General features: G+C 52.3%; 1 protein-coding gene across 1 annotated transcript in view; it reads left to right on the top strand.

Moving 5' to 3' along the window:
* PSMB9 (proteasome subunit beta 9) overlaps positions 1-22,521 on the top strand; it is a 37,779-nt gene extending 15,258 nt beyond the window's left edge. The window contains exons 4-6 of the mRNA XM_030195316.1: positions 18-147; positions 396-537; positions 22,331-22,521. Coding sequence (XP_030051176.1) covers positions 18-147; positions 396-537; positions 22,331-22,458 — 400 coding nt within the window. The 3' untranslated portion in view covers positions 22,459-22,521. The remainder of the gene's footprint in view (positions 1-17; positions 148-395; positions 538-22,330) is intronic.
* Positions 22,522-22,887: the final 366 nt, after the last annotated feature.

Raw genomic sequence — 22,887 nt, 5'->3', positions numbered from 1 at the left:
TTGCTTGGTGTCTTTAGTCTGGATATGGAAGAGGCTCCTTTAGTCATCGCTGCAGCCAACCTGGTGAAGGGCGTCGCCTATAAGTACAAGGAGGAGCTTATGGCCCACTTGATAGTGGCCGGCTGGGACAAGAAGAAGGGTGGACAGGTGAGTTTGGCCCCCAGGCGATGACTTTCATTGAGTCTGCCTACTCATCTGTCCATCTATCTGGTTAGCTGTCTGTCTGTCATGTATCTGTTTACAGTGTTAACCTGTTTGCCTGTCAGTCTGCTGTTCACCTGTTTATACTCTTGATAAGACGTGCTAATATGCATAAATTATAGGAACAATTCTGTTGTTCCCATGCTGGGTTAATCTGACAGACTGACGGAGGATGTGTGTGTTTCTCTCCCCAGGTGTACGGGACTCTGGGGGGTTTATTAACTCGTCAGCCCTTTGCTATTGGCGGATCAGGCAGCTCTTACATTTATGGCTATGTGGATTCTGCATACAGACGAGGGATGTCCAGAGAGGAGTGTGCGCAGTTTGCCATTAATGGTAAGTCCTGTCCACTGACAGACAGGCAGTGTGTCTGTGTGTAACACAATATGGTGACCTACTGTTGCTGTAAATGTGGTATAGTGTGATATGGAGAAGTGATGTGCATTGCAGAATGTGGTTGTGTGCACGGGGCAGGTCATTTTCAAAGCAAGGTTTTCTGTGCACTAGGAATGTGCATTCATATGAAAACAAGCAGAAAAACTGTTGAAATTTCATGTTTTTTTTATGTGCCGGTGAGAGTATGCACTCTTCAGAAAGAGTGTGCATTCTTAATGACAGAACTAAACATTGGAATGATTGTTGTTACTTTCCTATTGAGCATTGTATTTCCTTTCTTGTTTCTTTGATTGTTGTCTTCTTTTATTTAGATGGTAAACCGTCTAGGTCTACTTGTAAGTGAAGGTGGTGTAGTAATTTGTTGTTAATGAATCAATAAATAATGAACATTCTCTCAAATAACACAAAACAAACATGTTCTGATGGTCTGACTGGCCACCCCTGTTGCATATATGGAGGCATATTTTCAAAGCACTTTGGGAGGCTAAGTTCCATAGGTTCTCCGAGGACAAGCAGGCTGCTTGTTCTCACGACTGGGTTGACGTCCGCGGCAGCCCCCACCAACCGGAAAAAAGCTTCGCGGGACGGTCGGCACGCAGGGCACGCCCACCGCGCATGCGCGGCCGTCTTCCCGCCCGTGCGCGACCGCTCCCGCCAGTTACTTTTTTTCCGCGACTGAGAGAGTTGTGTTTTCCCCTCTCTCTCGTTTCAGCCGCCGGATTTTTTCGACCGCGTTTACGCGGATCGTCGCTTTTGGCCTGTTCGGCCTCTTCTTCTTCTTCTTCTTTCTCTTTTATTAAAAAAAAAAAAAAAAAAAAAAAAAAAAAGAATTTTGCGCGTGTGGAGCACGCGCTCCTTCTTTTCCCTCGCTTTCTAGCGGGGACGCCTCGTTGCGGCCTAGTGGCCGCTCGGTCGGTTTCAGTTTTCGTGGTGTGATTTTAGCCACCATTGCCGACTTTGACTTCGCCGACGCGATTTTTCCGTCGATGTCCTCGAAGGTCCCGAGTGGATTTAAAAAGTGTGGTCGCTGCGGCCGGCCGATCTCGCAGACCGACACCCACGCTTGGTGCCTCCAGTGCCTCGGACCGGAGCACAATCTCAAGTCGTGCGTTTTGTGTCTCGGTCTCCGGAAACGGACTCAGGTTGCGAGGCAAGTTCTGCGGGACCGTCTTTTTGGAACTTGCGCCGGCCCCTCGACGTCGACCTCGACGGCATCGGTATCGAAGACCGGTTCTTCGGTACCGGTATCGATGCCCGAGACATCGGCACCGATGGCAGCGACCCCAGGAGAACAGGTCCCGTCGGCCCGCCGGTCCGCCGGCGAGAGTGGGGTAGAGAGACCGCGTGGGCAGTCGGCCCCGGTCACTCCCTCAACTCGTGAGCCACGGGACCGAACCCTGTCGGACCCGGTACCCCGAGACCGAGGGGGATCGACCTCCTCCTCCTCCATGCCCTCCGGCACCGGTGACGTGCACCGGAAAAAAGACAAGAAGCGCCGTCACCGGGAGCCCTCGGTGCACCCTGAAGAGGAGTCGACGCCGAAGCGTCATCGCAGAGAGGAGAGATCTCCGTCGGTGGTGGAGGTACCGACGCGTCGGGGTTCCGGCACCTCGGTGCCGTCTCCTGGCCCCCAGCAGCTTCCGGCACCGACACCCTTACCGGCCCCACCGCCTTTCCCGGCAGCGGGCCTGGACGAGTGCCTCAGAGCCATCCTTCCGGGGATCCTGGAAGGGCTGATGCGCCAGGCTGTGCCGGCCCCGGGGGTGCTTGCGCCCTCGGCGCCGATGACTGTGGCGCCGGCGAGCTCTAGCCCGGCGCCGGGGCAGTCGACACCGCCGCCGCTTGCGGTGCCGGTCTCGACAGCCACGCAGGTGGAGTCCCCGTCGACGTCGATGGAGGGAGCTCCGTCCCCGCCGGCGCGGGAGTCCACCGCTCGACGACACCGAGACCTCGGTGCCTCGACGTCGAGCCGGGCCCGGTACCGGACGCAGCTACATGAGCTAATGTCCGATACCGAGGATGAGGACTCGTGGGGGGAAGAGGAGGACCCGAGATATTTCTCCTCAGAGGAGTCTACGGGCCTTCCCTCGGACCCCACGCCGTCACCGGAGAGGAAGCTCTCACCTCCTGAGAGTCTCTCCTTTGCCTCCTTTGTGCGGGATATGTCTATAAGCATTCCCTTTCCCGTGGTCTCTGTGGAAGAGCCGAGGGCCGAGATGCTCGAGGTCCTCGACTATCCATCACCACCTAGAGAGTCCTCCACGGTACCGCTGCACAATGTCCTGAAGGAGACGCTGCTCCGGAACTGGGTGCGACCACTAACTAATCCCACCATTCCCAAGAAAGCAGAGTCCCAGTACAGGATCCACTCTGACCCAGAGCTCATGCGGCCCCAGTTGCCCCATGACTCAGCGGTCGTGGATTCTGCTCTCAAGAGGGCACGGAGTTCGAGGGATACCGCCTCGGCGCCCCCGGGGCGGGAGGCTCGCACTCTGGACTCATTTGGGAGGAAGGCCTACCAATCCTCCATGCTCGTGACCCGCATCCAATCTTACCTGCTCTATATGAGCATTCACATGCGGACCAATGTGCAACAGCTGGCGGACCTGGTCGATAAGCTCCCGCCGGAGCAGTCCAGGCCTTATCAGGAGGTGGTCAGGCAGCTGAAGGCGTGCAGAAAGTTCCTGTCCAGGGGGATTTTTGACACCTGTGACGTGGCATCTCGTGCTGCGGCCCAAGGTATAGTGATGCGCAGGCTCTCATGGCTGCGTGCCTCTGACCTGGACAACCGCACCCAGCAGAGACTGGCTGACGTCCCTTGCCGGGGGGATAACATTTTCGGTGAGAAGGTCGAGCAGATGGTGGACCAACTGCATCAGCGGGAAACCGCTCTCGACAAGCTCTCCCACCGGGCGCCTTCAGCACCCGCCCCCACGGGTGGGCGTTTTTCCCGGGCACGGCAGGCTGCACCCTATTCTTTTGCAAAGCGTAGGTACAACCAGCCGGCCCGAAGGCCTCGCCAGGCACAGGGACAGCCCCAGCGCGCTCGTTCTCGTCAACAGCGTGCGCCTAAGCAGCCCCCTGCGCCTCCACAGCAAAAGCCGGGGACGGGCTTTTGACTGGATCCACGGGAACATAGCCGCCCTACAAGTGTCCGTACCGGACGATCTGCCGGTCGGAGGGAGGTTAAAATTTTTTCACCAAAGGTGGCCTCTCATAACCTCCGACCAGTGGGTTCTCCACATAGTGCGGTGCGGATACGCCCTGAATTTGACCTCCCTGCCTCCAAATTGTCCTCCGGGAGCTCAGTCTTTCAGCTCCCATCACAAGCAGGTACTTGCAGAGGAACTCTCCGCCCTTCTCAGCGCCAATGCGGTCGAGCCCGTACCACCCGGGCAGGAAGGGCAGGGATTCTATTCCAGGTACTTCCTTGTGGAAAAGAAAACAGGGGGGATGCGTCCCATCCTAGACCTGAGAGGCCTGAACAAATTCCTGGTCAAAGAAAAGTTCAGGATGCTTTCCCTGGGCACCCTTCTGCCAATGATTCAGAAAAACGATTGGCTATGTTCCCTGGATTTAAAGGACGCATACACTCACATCCCGATACTGCCAGCTCACAGACAGTATCTCAGATTCCGCCTGGGCGCACGGCACTTTCAGTATTGTGTGCTGCCCTTTGGGCTCGCCTCTGCCCCACGAGTGTTTACAAAGTGCCTCGTGGTGGTAGCGGCCTACCTACGCAAGCTGGGAGTGCACGTGTTCCCATATCTCGACGATTGGCTGGTCAAGAACACCTCGGAGGCAGGAGCCCTCCGGTCCATGCAGTGCACTATTCAACTTCTGGAGCTGCTGGGGTTTGTGATAAATTACCCAAAGTCCCATCTCCAGCCAACTCAGTCTCTGGAATTCATAGGAGCGCTGCTGAATTCCCAGACGGCTCAGGCCTACCTTCCCGAAGCGAGGGCCACCAATCTCTTGACCCTGGCCTCGCAGACCAGAGCGTCTCAGCAGATCACAGCTCGGCAGATGTTGAGACTTCTGGGTCATATGGCCTCCACAGTTCATGTGACTCCCATGGCTCGTCTTCACATGAGATCTGCTCAATGGACCCTAGCTTCCCAGTGGTTCCAAGCCACCGGGAATCTAGAAGATGTCATCCGCCTCTCCACCAGTTGCCGCACTTCACTGCTCTGGTGGACCATCCGGACCAATTTGACCCTGGGACGTCCATTCCAAATTCCGCAGCCCATGAAAGTGCTGACGACGGATGCATCTCGCCTGGGGTGGGGAGCCCATGTCGATGGGCTTCACACTCAGGGTCTGTGGTCCCTCCAGGAAAAGGATCTGCAGATCAACCTCCTGGAGCTCCGAGCGATCTGGAACGCACTGAAGGCTTTCAGAGATCGGCTGTCCTGCCAAATTATCCAAATTCGGACAGACAATCAGGTTGCAATGTATTACGTCAACAAGCAGGGGGGCACCGGATCTCGCCCCCTGTGCCAGGAGGCCGTCGGGATGTGGCGTTGGGCGTGTCGGTTTGGCATGCTCCTCCAAGCCACGTACCTGGCAGGCGTAAACAACAGTCTGGCCGACAGACTGAGCAGAGTCATGCAACCGCACGAGTGGTCGCTCCATGCCAGAGTGGTACGCAAGATCTTCCGAGCGTGGGGCACCCCCTCGGTGGACCTTTTCGCCTCTCAGACCAACCACAAGCTGCCTCTGTTCTGTTCCAGACTTCAGGCACACGGCAGGCTAGCGTCGGATGCCTTTCTCCTCCATTGGGGGACCGGCCTCCTGTATGCTTATCCTCCCATACCTTTGGTGGGGAAGACCTTACTGAAGCTCAAGCAAGACCGCGGCACCATGATTCTGATCGCGCCCTTTTGGCCCCGTCAGATCTGGTTCCCTCTTCTTCTGGAGTTGTCCTCCGAAGAACCGTGGAGATTGGAGTGTTTTCCGACTCTCATTTCGCAGAACGACGGAGCGTTGCTGCACCCCAACCTTCAGTCCCTGGCTCTCACGGCCTGGATGTTGAGGGCATAGACTTCACTGCGTTGGGTCTGTCTGAGGGTGTCTCCCGGGTCTTGCTTGCCTCTAGGAAGGATTCCACTAAAAAGAGTTACTTTTTCAAGTGGAGGAGGTTTGTCGTGTGGTGTGAGAGCATGGCCCTAGAACCTCGTTCTTGCCCTGCACAGAACCTGCTTGAATACCTTCTGCACTTATCGGAGTCTGGCCTCAAGACCAACTCAGTAAGGAATCACCTTAGTGCGATTAGTGCTTACCATTACCGTGTGGAAGGTAAAGCCATCTCTGGAGAGCCTTTAGTCGTTCGATTCATGAGAGGCTTGCTTTTGTCAAAGCCCCCTATCAAGCCTCCTGCTGTGTCATGGGATCTCAACGTCGTCCTCACCCAGCTGATGAAACCTCCTTTTGAGCCACTGAATACTTGCCATCTGAAGTATTTGACCTGGAAGGTCATTTTCTTGGTGGCAGTTACTTCAGCTCGTAGGGTCAGTGAGCTTCAAGCCCTAGTAGCTCATGCTCCATATACCAAATTTCATCACAACAGAGTAGTGCTCCGCACCCACCCAAAGTTCCTGCCGAAGGTGGTGTCGGAGTTCCATCTTAACCAGTCAATTGTCTTGCCAACATTCTTCCCCAGGCCGCATACCCGCCCTGCTGAACGTCAGTTGCACACATTGGACTGCAAGAGAGCATTGGCCTTCTACTTGGAGCGGACACAGCCCAACAGACAGTCCGCCCAATTGTTTGTTTCTTTCGACCCTAACAGGCTAGGGGTCGCTGTCGGGAAACGCACCATCTCTAATTGGCTAGCAGATTGCATTTCCTTCACTTACGCCCAGGCTGGGCTGACTCTTGAGGGTCATGTCACGGCTCATAGTGTCAGAGCCATGGCAGCGTCGGTGGCCCACTTGAAGTCAGCCACTATTGAAGAGATCTGCAAGGCTGCGACGTGGTCATCTGTCCACACATTCACATCGCATTACTGCCTCCAGCAGGATACCCGACGCGACAGTCGGTTCGGGCAGTCGGTGCTGCAGAATCTGTTTGGGGTGTAAATCCAACTCCACCCTCCAGGACCCGAATTTATTCTGGTCAGGCTGCACTCTCAGTTAGTTGTTCTTCGTAGGTCAATTTCTGTTGTACCCTCGCCGTTGCGAGGTTCAATTGACCTGGGTTCTTGTTTTGAGTGAGCCTGAGAGCTAGGGATACCCCAGTCGTGAGAACAAGCAGCCTGCTTGTCCTCGGAGAAAGGGTATGATACATACCTGTAGCAGTTGTTCTCCGAGGACAGCAGGCTGATTGTTCTCACCTACCCTCCCTCCTCCCCTTTGGAGTTGTGTGTTTTCATATTTTGCTAGTTATTCAACTGGCGGGAGCGGTCGCGCACGGGCGGGAAGACGGCCGCGCATGCGCGGTGGGCGTGCCCTGCGTGCCGACCGTCCCGCGAAGCTTTTTTCCGGTTGGTGGGGGCTGCCGCGGACGTCAACCCAGTCGTGAGAACAATCAGCCTGCTGTCCTCGGAGAACAACTGCTACAGGTATGTATCATACCCTTTTCTATGGAACTTTGGGAGGCTAAGTGCTTTGAAAATATGCCTCATAGTAACATAGTAGATGACGGCAGAAAAAGACCTGCACGGTCCATCCAGTCTGCCCAACAAGATAACTGATATTTGCTGCTTTTCGTGTACTTTGATTTGTACCTGTGCTCTTCAGGGCACAGACAGTATAAGTCTGCCCCGCACTATCCTCGCCTCCCAATCACCGGCTCTGGCACAGACCGTATAAGTCTGCCCCGCCTCCCGATCTTGACTAAGCTCCTGAGGATCCATTCCTTCGGCACAGGATTCCTTTATGCTTATCCCACGCATGTTTGAATTCCGTTACCGTTTTCATTTCCACCACCTCCCGCGGGAGGGCATTCCAAGCATCCACTACTCTCTCCGTGAAAAAATACTTCCTGACATTTTTCTTGAGTCTGCCCCCCTTCAATCTCATTTCATGTCCTCTCGTTCTACCACCTTCCCATCTCCGGAAAAGGTTCGTTTGCAGAGTAATACCTTTCAAATATTTGAACGTCTGTATCATATCACCCCTGTTTCTCCTTTCCTCCAGAGTATACATGTTTAGTTCAGCAAGTCTCTCCTCATACGTCTTGTAACGCAAATCCCATACCATTCTCGTAGCTTTTCTTTGCACCGCTTCAATTCTTTTTACATCCTTAACAAGATACGGCCTCCAAAACTGAACACAATACTCCAGGTGGGGCCTCACCAACGACTTATACAGGGGCATCAACACCCCCTTTCTTCTGCTGGTCACACCTCTCTTTATACAGCCTAACAACCTTCTAGCTACGGCCACCGCCTTGTCACACTGTTTCATCGCCTTCAAATCCTCAGATACTATCACCCCAAGATCCCTCTCTCCGCCCGTACCTATCAGACTCTCCCCGCCTAACACATACGTCTCCCGTGGATTTCTACTTCCTAAGTGCATCACTTTGCATTTCTTCGCATTGAATTTTAATTGCCAAACCTTAGACCATTCTTCTAGCTTCTGTAGGGCCTTTTTCGTGTTTTCCACTCCATCCGGGGTGTCCACTCTGTTACAGATCTTAGAATCATCCGCAAATAGGCAAACTTTACCTTCTAACCCTTCGGCAATGTCACCCACAAATATATTGAACAGAATCGGCCCCAGCACAAATGCAGACTTTAGAAAGTGCCTGTCCTATAGACAAATATATTTATATGCATCACTCTAATAGGTGCATCAGTTTATCTGCACATTCCTTGTCATCAAGCAGATGAAGCCATTACGTATGGGTTGTGTCCATCAACGAGCAGGGGGAGATAGAGAGCACTCAACTTTTCACAGTGCCTCATGGCCAGCTAGCTCCACTGCCTCTTCAGTATTCTCTGTCTCCCCAAGCAGGGTGGCTGCAGCTTCTTCGAGCTCATCAAAAATCTGCCTGGGGTGGCTCCTGGCTTGCCAGTTGTTAGCCGGGGTGTTAGAGGCTATAGCAGCTTCACTTTGAAGGCACATAGGTTAGCCCTTTCCCTGCCTTACCCTTGCCCCCGTGGATGTGGACATATTAGCTTGCTTTTCCCTGTCCTTTCCCACTCAGTGGATGCAGGCACATTGGTTCGCCTTTCCCACTTATCTGAGCCTCCGGAGTGATTTTATTTACCTCTTTTGCCTCTGCTTTCCTCACAGTGTTTAAAAAAAAAAAAAAAGAGGTTTTTCTTGAGAATCTTCTGCAGGACCAGAGCTGTGATACTCGGTCCAGTGAGGTAAGAGTTTTCTGACTCCGGGTTGGGCCCACGATCGGGATGTTTTTGGCACGAACCGCTATTTTGGATTTTTACCACTGTTTTCGGCAATGGCTGCGGAGACTGTAAAGCGCTGTTCTAAATGTGGCAAGCGCAAATCAGCAGCGGTGCTCTGTAAATCGTGCTGTACAGACGGTAGAGCCAGCCCGAGCTTGGTGAGCGGCGATCTTTCGCGCTCTGAGCTGACAGCGGATGCCATTTTGGATTTTCCACATGGCACGGCCTCCGTTGCGACGGAGAGCCCTGAATCCGGGGGGGGGGGGGGGGGGGGTCCTCTAAGTGAGGCTAATTATAGAGCTGATAGCCCTGGGCAGGATCTGGGCGGTCAGGGAGCAGTCTTCTCCCCTGATTTTGTTTTAATGTTGCATAAGGCATACATGCTTAAAAGAGCTCTTCCACAGGGATCTTCGGACCCTCTGCCTGCTCCTCCAGTGGATCCTGGCCTTTTGGAGTTGGCTTTGCCTGTTTCTTATCCTCCTGATAAACGCAGAAGGGCTAATTCCCCTTCTGAGTGTGGCGCACCCCCCTTTTCCCCCCCGTGGTCGGGCTATGGGGATTCTGAGGGGTCTGGCAGAACTTCTTGGTCTGAGGAGCCAGAGTCGGGTGCAGAATTGCCACAGGATCTTGATGATCCGTCTGCGGTGAGGATTTTCCACCGCGAGGAGCTGCCAGCGCTTATTTCAGATGCCTTTAATCTCCAACTATGCTCCACCTCCCCCACTCATCAAAATGGTCACTGTCTTGATCTCATCTTCTCCTCCAACTGTTCACCCTCTATTTTCCTTGCCTCTGATCTTCCCTCCTCTGATCACCATCTTATAACTTTCACACTTAAATCTCCTCCCTCCCAGTCCCGTCCTATCTTATCTAATTTATCTAGGAATCTTCACGATATTGACCCTTCATCTCTATCCTCCCATGTTTCAAACCTCCTCTCTACTGTGGCACCATCCATGTCTGTCAACGAAGCTGTTTCTTCTTACAACAATACTCTATCCTCTGCCTTAGACACTCTTGCACCTTTGATGACCCGCCCTGTAAGGCGTACAAAACCCCAACCTTGGCTGACTTCTAATATCCGCTACCTACGTTCCTGTACCTGCTCCGCCGAACGCCTTTGGCGGAAATCTCGGGCCCTTGCTGATTTCTTACACTTTAAGTTCATGGATTATTATATCCAACTGACCAACTCTCTTGGCTCTAATCCTCGACTTCTCTTCACCACATTGAACTCTCTCCTCAAGGTGCCCCCTCCCCCAACTCCCCCTTCATTATCTTCTCAGACCCTTGCTGAATTCTTTCACAACAAGGTTCAAAAGATAAACCTTGCTTTCTCTACCTCACCACATCTCCCTCCACTAGTCCGTTCCCCTCTCTCTCCTTCCCCTCATTCCCTTTCCTCCTTTCCTGAAGTTACTATTGAGGAAACTACACTTCTCCTTTCTTCCTCAAAATGTACCACCTGTTCCTCTGATCCCATTCCCACCCAACTTCTTAATGCCATCTCTCCTGCTCTTATTCCTTTTATCTGTCTCATTCTCATCCTCTCACTTTCCACTGCGACTGTCCCTGCTGCCTTTAAACATGCTGTGGTCACACCTCTCCTTAAGAAGCCTTCACTCGACCCTACTTGTCCTTCTAATTACCGACCCATCTCCCTCCTTCCTTTTCTCTCCAAATTACTTGAGCGTGCTGTTCACCGCCGCTGCCTTGATTTTCTCTCCTCACATGCTATTCTTGACCCACTACAATCTGGTTTTCGCCCTCTCCACTCAACCGAAACTGCGCTTACTAAAGTCTCCAATGACATTACTGGCTAAATCCAGAGGTCAATATTCCATCCTCATTCTTCTTGATCTTTCCGCTGCTTTTGACACTGTCGATCACAGCATACTTCTCGATACCCTGTCCTCACTTGGATTCCAGGGCTCTGTCCTTTCCAGGTTCTCTTCCTACTTCTCCCTCCGCACCTTTAGTGTTCACTCTGGTGGATCCTCTTCTACTTCTATCCCTCTGCCTGTCGGCGTACCTCAGGGTTCTGTTCTTGGTCCCCTCCTCTTTTCTATCTACACTTCTTCCCTTGGTTCATTAATCTCATCCCATGGCTTTTCCTACCATCTCTATGCTGATGACTCCCAAATCTACCTTTCTATCCCTGATATCTCACCTTGCATCCAAACCAAAGTTTCAGCGTGCTTGTCTGACATTGCTGTCTGGATGTCTCAACGCCACCTAAAATTAAATATGACCAAAACCAAGCTTCTCATTTTCCCCCCCAGACCCACCTCCCCGCTCCCCCCGTTTTCTATTTCTGTTGATGACTCTCTCATTCTCCCTGTCTCCTCAGTTCGAAACCTTGGGGTCATCTTTGACTCTTCTCTCTCCTTCTCTGCTCATATCCAGCAGATTGCCAAGACCTGTCGTTTCTTTCTTTACAACATCCGTAAAATCCGCCCCTTTCTTTCTGAGCACTCTACCAAAACCCTCATCCACACCCTTGTCACCTCTCGTTTAGACTACTGCAATCTGCTTCTTGCTGGCCTCCCACTTAGTCACCTCTCCCCTCTCCAGTCGGTTCAAAACTCTACTGCCCGTCTCATCTTCCGCCAGGGTCGCTTTACTCATACTACCCCTCTTCTCAAGACCCTTCACTGGCTCCCTATCCGTTTTTGCATCCTGTTCAAACTTCTTCTACTAACCTATAAATGTATTCACTCTGCTGCTCCCCAGTATCTCTCCACACTCGTCCTTCCCTACACCCCTTCCCGTGCACTCCGCTCCATGGATAAATCCTTCTTATCTGTTCCCTTCTCCACTACTGCCAACTCCAGACTTCGCGCCTTCTGTCTCGCTGCACCCTACGCCTGGAATAAACTTCCTGAGCCCCTACGTCTTGCCCCATCCTTGGCCACCTTTAAATCTAGACTGAAAGCCCACCTCTTTAACATTGCTTTTGACTCGTAACCACTCGCCTCCACCTACCCTCCTCTCTTCCTTCCCGTTCACATTAATTGATTTGATTTGCTTTATTTATTTTTTGTCTTAGATTGTAAGCTCTTTGAGCAGGGACTGTCTTTCTTCTATGTTTGTGCAGCGCTGCGTATGCCTTGTAGCGCTATAGAAATGCTAAATAGTAGTAGTAGCCTTGCAAGCCCTCTCGATTGAAGATCCTGGGGGTGGCACAGCCTCCTCTGTTAATCCAAGGATGGCTAGTACCAGAAAGCCTGCTCGAGCCTTTCCTTTGCATGACTCCATCCATGAGCTTATTTTGGCTCAATGGGCTGACCCCGAGGGACCTTTGAAGTTTGCCAGGGCTATGGGGCAATTATACCCTCTGAGTGAGGAACATTTAGCTCATTTTGCAATGCCTAAAGTGGATGCCCTGGTCACGGCTGTGACAAAGAGAACTACCCTCCCTGTTGAAGGAGGTGTTGCCCTGAAGGATATTCAAGACCCCAGGCTTGATTCAGTTCTGAAGCGGTCCTTTGATTTGGCAGGTCTCACTGTTCGGGCATCTGCATGCAGTTGTTATGCTGCTAGAGCCTGCCTGGCTTCGTTACAGCAGGCAGTGGAACAGCCTGGTGATGGAGTGGAGTCCTTATCTGAAGTGGCTCCGCGGATGGAGTCGGCCTTGTCCTTTTTGGCTGACGCCCTTTATGATATGGTCAGAGCTTCGGCTAATCAAATGGCTGTAGCAGTGGTGGCTCGCCGCACTCTTTGGCTACGACATTGGGCGGCGGACATGGCCTCTAAGCAAAGGTTGGTGAAGTTGCCCTTTCAAGGCCTTCTCCTGTTTGGTAAGGAGCTGGAAAACATTGTTAAAGGCCTGGGGGATTCCAGACCTCAGCGCTTGCCTGAAGATAGGCCGAAGCCTTTCTCTAAGGGTAAGGCGGTCCGCTCCTCTTACAGACCTCGCTTCCGTGAAGCTAGAAGGTACCGCCCGGGGCGTTCTGCTGGGTTCACTTCTCATGCCCGCTTTCAGCAGAGAAACTCCTTTCGCTCGGACAAACGTTCCGCAGCTGCCGGTTCAAGGCCTGGAGTTCAGGGGCGACCCTCTCAATGATGGTGCGCCGGCCCCCTCCTCGTTTCCTGTCATCGGAGGAAGACTTTCCCTCTTTTTCGAGGAGTGGGCCAAAATCTCCGCAGATCAGTGGGTCTTGGACCTGATAAAAGACGGATACCGAATAGAATTCTATGCCCCGGTGAGAGACGTGTTTGTGGAGTCCCGATGCAGTTCTGCCACCAAACGGGTGGTGGTAGAGGAGACTTTGCACAGTCTGTGCCAGATAGGGGCTGTGACCCCGGTGCCTCCCGCCGAACAAGGCCTAGGCCGCTACTCCATTTACTTTGTGGTGCCACGAAAAGGTGGGTCTTTTCGCCCGATCCTGGACTTAAAAGAGCTAAACAAGTCCTTAAGAGTGCGGCATTTTCACATGGAAACCCTGCGCTCCGTCATTGCGGCGGTACAGCCAGGAGAGTTTCTCACGTCTCTGGACCTGAAAGAAGCTTACTTGCGCATACCAATTTGGCCCCCGCACCAGACGTTTCTGCGGTTTGCGGTGTTGGGAAAACATTTCCAGTTTTGGGCCTTGCCTTTTGGCCTCGCCACAGCTCCCCGAACCTTTTCCAAGGTAATGGTGGTAGTAGCTGCCTTTCTCAGGCGAGAGGGTATCCGGGTTCACCCGTACCTAGACGACTGGCTCATCAGAGCAGACTCAGAAAAAGAGAGTCATCTAACTACAGCCAGAGTGGTTTCAGTCCTTCAATCTCTGGGTTGGGTCATCAATATGGCCAAAAGTTACCTGACCCCCTCGCAATCTCTAGAATATTTGGGGGCCAGGTTCGACACAGCCTCGGGCTATGTGTTTCTTCCCAAGCAAAGGCGGTGCAAGCTTCAGAATCAGGTCTGTCTGTTCCTGAGGATGCCCCGCCTGCGAGCTTGGGACATTGTCCAGCTGTTGGGATCGATGACGGCCACCTTGGACGTGGTGCCTTGGGCGAGAGCACACCTGAGACCTCTACAGTACTTCAATGATGGTCTCCAGTATCTCAGGATTATCAGTGCAGACTTTCTTGGCTCCCTGCGGCCCGCCTTAGTATGGAGTGGTGGCTCTCGGACAGCATGTTGCGGCGGGGAATGCCGCTGGCGCTCCCCGATTTGGTGCTTAGTGGTGACAGATGCCAGCCTGAAGGGCTGGGGCGCACATTGCCAGGGGAAACATGCCCAGGGTCTGTGGACACCCGACGAGTCGGAGTGGTCTATCAACCACCTGGAGTTGAAAGCGGTGTTTCTGGCTCTTCTGGCCTTTCAAGTGACCCTGGAAGGATTGGTTGTCCGAGTGATGTCGGACAACACGACAGCAGTGGCCTACATAAATCGACAAGGCAGCACTCAGTGCAGAACTCTAGCCGCGCAGGCCGAACAAATTTGCCACTGGGCCGAGCTGCATCTACAGTCCCTGTCAGCAGCTCACATTGCAGGTCAGAACAACGTGCAAGCCGACTATCTAAGCAGGCATCAGATCAATCCAGCGGAGTGGGAACTAGCAGACAATGTATTCCTGCAGATATGTGCCAAATGGGGCAAGCCAGTGATGGATCTTATGGCGACCAGTTCCAATGCCAAAGTCCCGTGCTTCTTCAGCAGACGGAGGGATCCTCGCTCTGCCGGGTTGGATGCCTTGGCTCAACCCTGGCCTTGCTGTATGTCTTCCCTCTGTGGCCCTTGATAGGGCGAGTGCTCCTGCGGATTCGGCTGCATCTAGGAGAAGTGGTGCTCATCGCCCCGGATTGGCCCAGGAGGCCTTGGTATGCGGACCTCCGACAGATGCTGTTGGAGGCTCCCTTTCCGTTACCTCTGGTTCCGCACCTGTTGTCACAGGGTCCGGTGGCCATGGATGGCATGGCGATTGAGAGGACGCAATTGAGAGACAAAGGCTACTCAAATATGGTAATTTCCACTCTCCTGCAGGCCTGTAAGCGCTCCACTTCCGTGGCTTATGCCAGGATTTGGCGCCAGTTTGAAGTCTGGTGTGTTTCAAGAGCACTTTCTCCGTTGCGGGCTCCTGTCTCGCCGATTCTGGACTTTTTGCAGGATGGTGTGCACAAAGGCTTAACCTATAATTCCCTGTGGGTGCAAGTGGCAGCATTGGCCTCCCTGCGTGGCAAGGTTGAAGGCATGTCATTAGCTGCTCATCCAGATGTGGCACGGTTTCTTAGAGGGGTGCTTCGACTCCGTCCTCCCGTGCAGGCACTTTGTCCTGCTTGGAACCTGGGGATAGTTTTGAAGGCCCTTCAGGGTGCTCCCTTTGAACCACTTCGGTGCGCTTCAGAGAAAGATTTGACACTGAAGGCCGTCTTTTTAGTGGCCATTACCTCGGCGAGATGGGTGTCAGAGCTCCAGGCGCTGTCCTGTAGAGACCCTTTTCTGCAATTCTCAGAGTCAGGGGTCACGGTTCGGACCGTGCCTTCCTTCATGCCTAAGGTGGTTTCAACATTTCACCTAAACCAGCCTGTTTTTCTTCCCTCCTTTGTTGAGGAGGAGTTTCCAGGTTCATTTGGGCAGTATCTGCGAATTACAAATTCTTTCAGGACCTCTGATCATCTTTTTGTGCTGTTTGCAGGTCCTCGCAGAGGGTCTTCAGCGTCTAAAGCCACTATTGCCCGTTGGCTCAAAGAAGCTATCTTTTCAGCATATCTGCTGTCTGGCCGGGTTCCGCCTGAAGCCTTTAAGGCACATTCCACAAGAGCGATTTCTTCTTCCTGGGCGGAAACTGGAGCACTATCTCTTCATGAGATTTGCAGTGCTGCAACATGGGCTTCTAAGCTCTCTTTCGCCCAACATTACAGGCTGGATGTGGCTGCCAGGAGGGATGCGCGTTTTGGAGCACAGGTGCTAGCGCATGGTGTGGCTTGTTCCCACCCTATTTAGGGATTGCTTTGTTACATCCCATACGTAATGGCTTCATCTGCTTGATGACAAGGAAGAGAAAATTAGGTTCTTACCACGATAACTTTCTATCCTTTAGTCATAGCAGATGAAGCCATGAGCCCTCCCTGTATGATTGTATTGCAATGATTCTGATTTCAGGTGCTGTTCTTGTTTCCTGAAGTTATATTCCTTCCTTGGGGAGTCGGAAAACAGTCTTCAGGATTCTTGTTAGTTATAGGAGGATGAGTTCATTCCCTCCAGTTCATGTTTTGGGAGGATGAGTTTATTCCCTCCAGGAGGATGGGTTCATTCCCTCCTTTTTTGAGTTCATGCCCTTGTTATGGGGCCATCGTTCGCTGTGAGGAAAGTTCATGTTATTCCCATTGCGGTTTGCCATACTGCTTTGGAAGCTTCAAATACTGAAGAGGCAATGGAGCTGGCTGGCCATGAGGCACTGTGAAAAGTTGAGTGCTCTCTATCTCCCCCTGCTGGTTGATGGACACAACCCATACGTAATGGCTTCATCTGCTATGACTAAAGGAAAGAAAATTATTGTGGTAAGAACCTAATTTTCCCTTTCTGGAAGCAGGATTGGGGGGAGATTAATTCTGCAAAGGTCACCTAAAGTTAGCACACATTATCCCAGTTCCTAAGTGTCATTATAGAACAAATGGCTGCTGTAAATGCTCCCACCTAACTGTAGGGAGTTAAGCACGTAACTGCTAGCATTTTGTAAACCTGTGTGTATAAGTGGTAGACACGCCTCTGACACGCCCAGTTACACACTCTAGAATTTTAGTGCATGACTTACAGAATCCCGACTGAGGGCAGTTATGCACAACTGTCAATTAGTGTCAATACCAATTAGGGACAGTAATTGGTTAAGACCAATTAGCATCTAATTATGAAATTAAGTTGTATGTGCAGCTGACCTGATTCTATGAGTGGCCCATGCAAAGTTGGGCACCTGACTTTCTTGAACTAGGGGGTTACATTTTACTCCCACTAAACCAAACCCCTTCAAAATGTTTCTGAAACATCTAATGGAACCTGGGACACTACTTCTAAGTATTTATTTAACATATTTATAGCCCGCCTAGTAACTAGGCAGGTTACAAAAAACAATCACAATAATAATAGAATATTAGCAAAAATCTGCATTGGTGCAACGAGATAAATTTCAGGTATAAATGGGCCATGCAACACAATATTCTATAAGTCTGCATGTAAGTTGGAGACACGCCCACATATACACCCCTACACACTAAGGGGGTCTTTCTAAGGTGCTCTAGTGTTTTTAGCTCATGCTAAAAATGAGCTGGTGCTAATTGCTGAGACGTCCATAGGAATGTAATGGGTGTCAGAGCAGTTGGCACCAACTAAAAACACTAGTGCACCTTACTAAAAAAAAAAAAACCCTCCTAAAGGGGGATTCAGTAAATAGCACTCAAAATTTATTTATTTATTTGTTACATTTGTGTCCTACATTTCCCACCTATTTGCAGGCTCAATGTGGTTTACATAGTACCGTAAAGGTGATCGCCAGTTCCGGTATGAACAAATACAAAGTGGTGCTGTGGTACAGTAAAGATCATGTGTAATAGATACATTAGGGAATTGTAGGGAGGAAGAGTTAAGTTATGTCCAGTACGAGCTTTGGTTTCGTTGTGTTGCAGGGTTCAGGCATTTAAGTTGGATCGGTAGGGTTTGCCTTTTTGAACAGGTTAGTTTTTAGTGATTTCTGGATGTTTAGGTGGTCATACGTTGTTTTCACGGCATTTGGTAATGTATTCCATAGTTGAGTGCTTATATAGGAGAAGCTGGATGCAAAAGTTGACTTGTATTTGAGTCCATTGCATCTTGGGTAGTGGAGATTTAGGTATGTTCGTGATGATCCTGTTGTGTTTCTGGTTGGTAGCTCTATGAGTCTGTCAGGTATCCCGAGGCTTCGCCGTAAATAATTTTATGAACCAGGATGCAAATTTTGAACGCAATACGTTCTTTGATTGGGAGCCAGTGTAGTTTTTCTCGTAGGGGTTTGGCGCTTTTGAATTGCGTTTTTCCAAATATAAACCTGGCTGCCGTGTTTTGAGCAGTTTGAAGTTTCTTTATGATTTGTTGTTTGCATCCCGCATAGATTCCATTGCAGTAGTCTTCATGGCTTAGTACCAGTGATTGTACTAAGGCATGTGGAAGGTCCACACTAAACTAGAATTCTGCAAAGGATGTTCTGCTCGGGGTGCTTTTTGCAGGATACTAGCTTAGCACGGATCTCGCATCTAACTTTGGGTGCGACACTGATGCCTGCAGCAACCTGGTGTAAATGCTGGTGAGCAGTGAATGGTGGTTGGACATGTAAATAACCCTATTCTATAACATCAAACCTAATTTTTTATTTTGTTACATTTGTACCCCGCACTTTCCCATTCATGGCAGGCTCATTGCGGCTTACATGGGGCAATGGAGGGTTAAGTGACTTGCCCAGAGTCACAAAGAGCTGCCTGTGCCTGAAGTGGGAATCGAACTCAGTTCCTCAGTTCCCCAGGACCAAAGTCCACCACCCTAACCACTAGGCCACTCCTCTATTTCTGGGAATGCCCCCTGACCACACCCCCTTTTGAGTTGCACGCTATAAAATTTAGGTGCACATTATAGAATAGGGTGTAGAGTGGATTTTCGCGTAATGACAATTGAGTATAAATTAACACTGATTACTGAGGAACAGCTCAGTAAATAGTTGCCTAACCTCTTTATTTATTTACTAGTAAAAAAGGCCCGTTTCTGACACAAATGAAACGGGCGCTAGCAAGGTTTTCCTCGGAGTGTGTATGTTTGGGAGAGTGTATGTGAGAGTGACTGTTTGAGAGTCAGAGTGAGTCTGGGTGTGAGTGTGTTTGTGAGAGAGTGTGTGTGTGAGAATGAGAGTGTGTGCAAGTGTGTATGTGAGACACAGTGTGAGAGAGAGAGTGTGTGTGTGTGGGCGAGAGAGAGAGTGTGTGTGAGACACAGATTCTCTGTGAGAGTGAGTGTATGAGACCAAGCGAGTGTGAGAGTGACTGTGTGGCACATAGAGAGTGAATGTGATACAGTGTGAGACAGAGTGTGTGAGAGTGAGAAAGACATTGTATATGAGAGAGAGAGTGTGAGCCCTGCCCTCCCAATCCATGCCCATCTGTCCCCTGCCCCCTCCATTCATCCCTTTCCAGCAATTCCCCTCTCTCCCTGAGCCCTGCCCTCCCAATCCATGGCCATCCATGTTACTCTGTCACCTGCCCCCTCCATTCATCCCTATCCAGCATTTCCCCTCTGCCTGAGGCCTGCCCTGCAATTCATATCCATCCATGCCCATCTGTCCCCTCCATTCATCCCTATCCAGCAATTCCCCTCTCCCTGAGTCCTGACCTGCAATCCATATCCATCCATGGCCATCTGTCCCCTCCATTCATCCCTATCCAGCAATTCCCCTCTCCCTGAGTCCTGCCCTTCCAATCCATGCCCATCCATGCTCCTCTGTCCCCTGCCCCCTCCATTCATCCCTTTCCAGCAATTCCCCTCTCTCCCTGAGCCGTGCCCTCCCAATCCATGCCCATCCATGCTCCTCTGTCCCCTGCCGCCTCCATTCATCCTTTTCCAGCAAGTCCCCTCTCTCCCTTCCATGACCCCCCCTCGCATCCATGCTCCTCTTCTCCCCCCCCCCCACCTTCGCATCCATGCCCCCGCCCCTTCGCATCCATGCATCCCTTTTTGTTTTTTTTCTTCTTTTTAAATTTACCTCCGTGGCGGTTCCGGCAGCGAAGCGTCAGGGAAGGAGGCGGCGCTCCCGACGTCTAGCTTTCCCTTCGCTGTGTTCCGCCTTCTTTTGACGTCATCCTTGACGTCAGAAGAAGGCGGAACACAGCGAAGGGAAGGCTAGACGTCGGGAGCGCCGCCTCCTTCCCTGACGCTTCGCTTCCGGATTTGTTTGGGTTTTTTTTTTTCCGCCCTCGACGTCATGACATTTGACGTGAGGACGGGGCTCGCTGCTTTGAAGGCTTCACACCACGAATCCACGAACCCTTCAGCCTGGGAGTGACGTCAGATGGCTTCATAGAACGTTGTCCTCAGAACGTTGAGGGTGCGTTTTATCAAACCTATAAATGGCAAGTGACCGACTCACCTGCAAATGCGCAGTAGAGACTTCCCTCTCTGTCCCGCCCCCGCGTCAAGACGTGATGACGGGAGGGGGAGGGGGCGGGACAGAGAGGGAAACTGCGCGGAAGGGGAGGGAGGGAACCGCTGACGTCGCTACCGCTCCCCCCCCAAGGTAGCCGCTACCGCCCCCCCCCCCCGGAGTCGCCACCACCCCCCCTTCACCCGGCCCGGGCCCTCTCTTCGTTATTCAACTTACAGCAGCGCCGAAACAGCAGCAAGCAGCAGCTCCCGTTGGCCTTCCTTCACTGCCTGTGCCCCGCCCTCGCCGACGTGACGTCACACGAGGGCGAGGCACAGGCAGTGAAGGAAGGCCAACGGGAGCTGCTGCTTGCTGCTGTTTCGGCGCTGCTGTAAGTTGAATAATAAAGAGAGGGGCCGGGTGAAGGGGGGGGTGGTGGCGACTCCGGCGTGGGGGGTTGGGGGCGGTAGCGGCTACCTTGGGGGGGGGAGGGGACATGGGAGGTCTCAGAAAGAGGGGGGCCTTGGAGCTGGGAGGCCTGGAAAGGGGGCCTTCCAGCTGGCTGGGAAGAAGGGGGGGGGGCCTTGGAACTGGGAGGGAGGGAGCTGGGGGGGCCTGGGGCCTTGGAACTGGGAGGGAGGGCGGGGGGCCTTGCAGCTGGGAAGGGGGGAGGACTGGAGCCTTGGAGCTGGGAGGGCAGGGGGGCCCTTACAGTTGTGAAGGAGACCCTTACAGTTGTGAGGGAGAGCAGGGGGCCTTGGAACTGGGAGGGAGGGAGGGAAGGGGGCCTTGGGAGCTGGGGGGGGCCTTGGGAGCTAGGGGGCCTTGGAACTGGGAGGGAGGGCGGGGGGCCTTGCAGCTGGGAAGGGGGGAGGACTGGAGCTGGGAAGGAGGGCAGGGGGGCCCTTACAGTTGTGAGGGAGAGCAGGGGGCCTTGGAACTGGGAGGGAGGGAGGGAAGGGGGCCTTGGGAGCTGGGAGGGCCTGGGGCCTTGGAACTGGGAGGGAGGGCGGGGGGTCTTGCAGCTGGGAAGGGGGGAGGACTGGAGCCTTGGAGCTGGGAGGGAGGGCAGGGGGGCCCTTACAGTTGTGAGGGAGAGCAGGGGGCCTTGGAACTGGGAGGGAGGGAGGGAGGGAAGGGGGCCTTGGGAGCTGGGGGGGAGGGCCTGGGGCCTTGGAACTGGGAGGCAGGGAAGGGCGCCTTGGGAGCTGGGGGGAGGGCCTGGGGCCTTGGAACTGGGAGGGAGGGAGGGAGGGCAGGCAGGGGGCCTTGCAGCTGGGAAGGGGGGAGGACTGGAGCTTTGGAGCTGGGAGGGAGGGCAGGGGGGCCCTTACAGTTGTGAGGGAATGGGGCCCCTTACAGTTGTGAGGGAGAGCAGGGGGCCTTGGAACTGGGAGGGAGGGAAGGGGACCTTGGGAGCTGGGGGGGAGGGCCTGGGGCCTTGGAACTGGGAGGGAGGGAGGGCAGGGGGCCTTGCAGCTGGGAAGGGGGGAGGACTGGAGCCTTGGAGCTGGGAGGGAGGGACAGAGGGGGCCTTGGAGCTGGCAGGGAAGGAGGATGGCAGGGGGCCTTGCAGCTGCAACGGGAGGGGGGCCTTGGGAAAAAAAACATTCCAATACGCGCCCGTTTTAACGGGCTTAACGGCTAGTTATATTAGATTTGATTTATGTCAGCATTTGTACTCCACATTGTCCAAACTAGTTGTAGTTTGTACGTGGCTTACACTTTACTTAAATTAAGCATGTTACAGAGCACTTTAGGATCAGTTCTGCCAGTGCTCACGTATTGTGGTGTGTTGGCCAGTGGTATACTTGACGACGTGGGTTTGCCGACATATAATTTTTTAAAGAAGCTTTCAGGTGTTTTCAAAATGATAGAGAGTTGTTCATGCATTTTAGGTCTTTCACTAGTGTGTTCCAGATTTTGGTGCAAAACATATGTGAAGCTGGTTGCATATGTTGATTTGTATTTTAGCCCTTGTATTCCAGTGCGAGGCTGAAGGTTGTTCTGGAGGTCAGAGAGCATTTGCAAGGTAGCCAACTTCCATTGGCCTATATCAAATCTGGTGGTATAGTTCTTATGCCCTACCTTATAGAATAGGGTATGGTGCACTTACACACACAAGGAGTCCAATTAAACAAATGTCTTGTAAATATGAAAACCTTTTAAAATAGTGATCAACTGTGAGGTCTGAATTGTTAGAACGCTGGTTTCAGGAATCAGACCAACATGTTTCCCTCTTCCTGATGCTTTGTGATCTGATACTAATGCTGGTCTTCCTCTCCCTCTCTAGCCCTGGCCCTAGCCATGAACAGAGACGGCTCCAGCGGCGGCGTTATCTACTTAGTGACCGTCACCAAAACCGGAGCCGAGCAGAAGATCATCTCAGGCAGCAGCTTACCTGTCTTTTTTGATGAATAAAGTAGATCTAGAGTTTATTTTATTGTCTCTTATTTCTATTAAAGTATCCAGGTTCTTCTGTTTGACTGGTCTCTGTATTAAGAAGGCAAGTCTCAAACCTTGCCCTTGTATTCAAAGTTCACACATAGTTCCCCCTTTGAAAGCTCAGTACCTGTAAACATTTGCACCTGTGTTTTGTACTGGTAATATTTTGCTGAAAAATCCCATCCATCGATTGAAAATGCATTATTTTCTAGTCCTACCCACAGTACAGCCCTCTTCCCCAAGTTTGTCTGCACTCTGTGCAATGTTTCCTGGAAGCTGAGTGGGTAGTCCGCCAACCACATTGCTGCCAGGGGGGAGGAGGGGGCGATGCTTCCTGTCTTTTCATTCACTTGGGACAGGCAGGTCCTCTGGAGTCCTGCAGAGCTTACCTGTCCCTCACTACTG

The sequence above is a fragment of the Microcaecilia unicolor genome, chromosome 3 (assembly GCF_901765095.1).
Source record: "Microcaecilia unicolor chromosome 3, aMicUni1.1, whole genome shotgun sequence".
NCBI lineage: Eukaryota > Metazoa > Chordata > Amphibia > Gymnophiona > Siphonopidae > Microcaecilia > Microcaecilia unicolor.
Note: the sequence above shows the minus strand (reverse complement) of the source record. Positions and strands in the feature narration are given on the sequence as shown.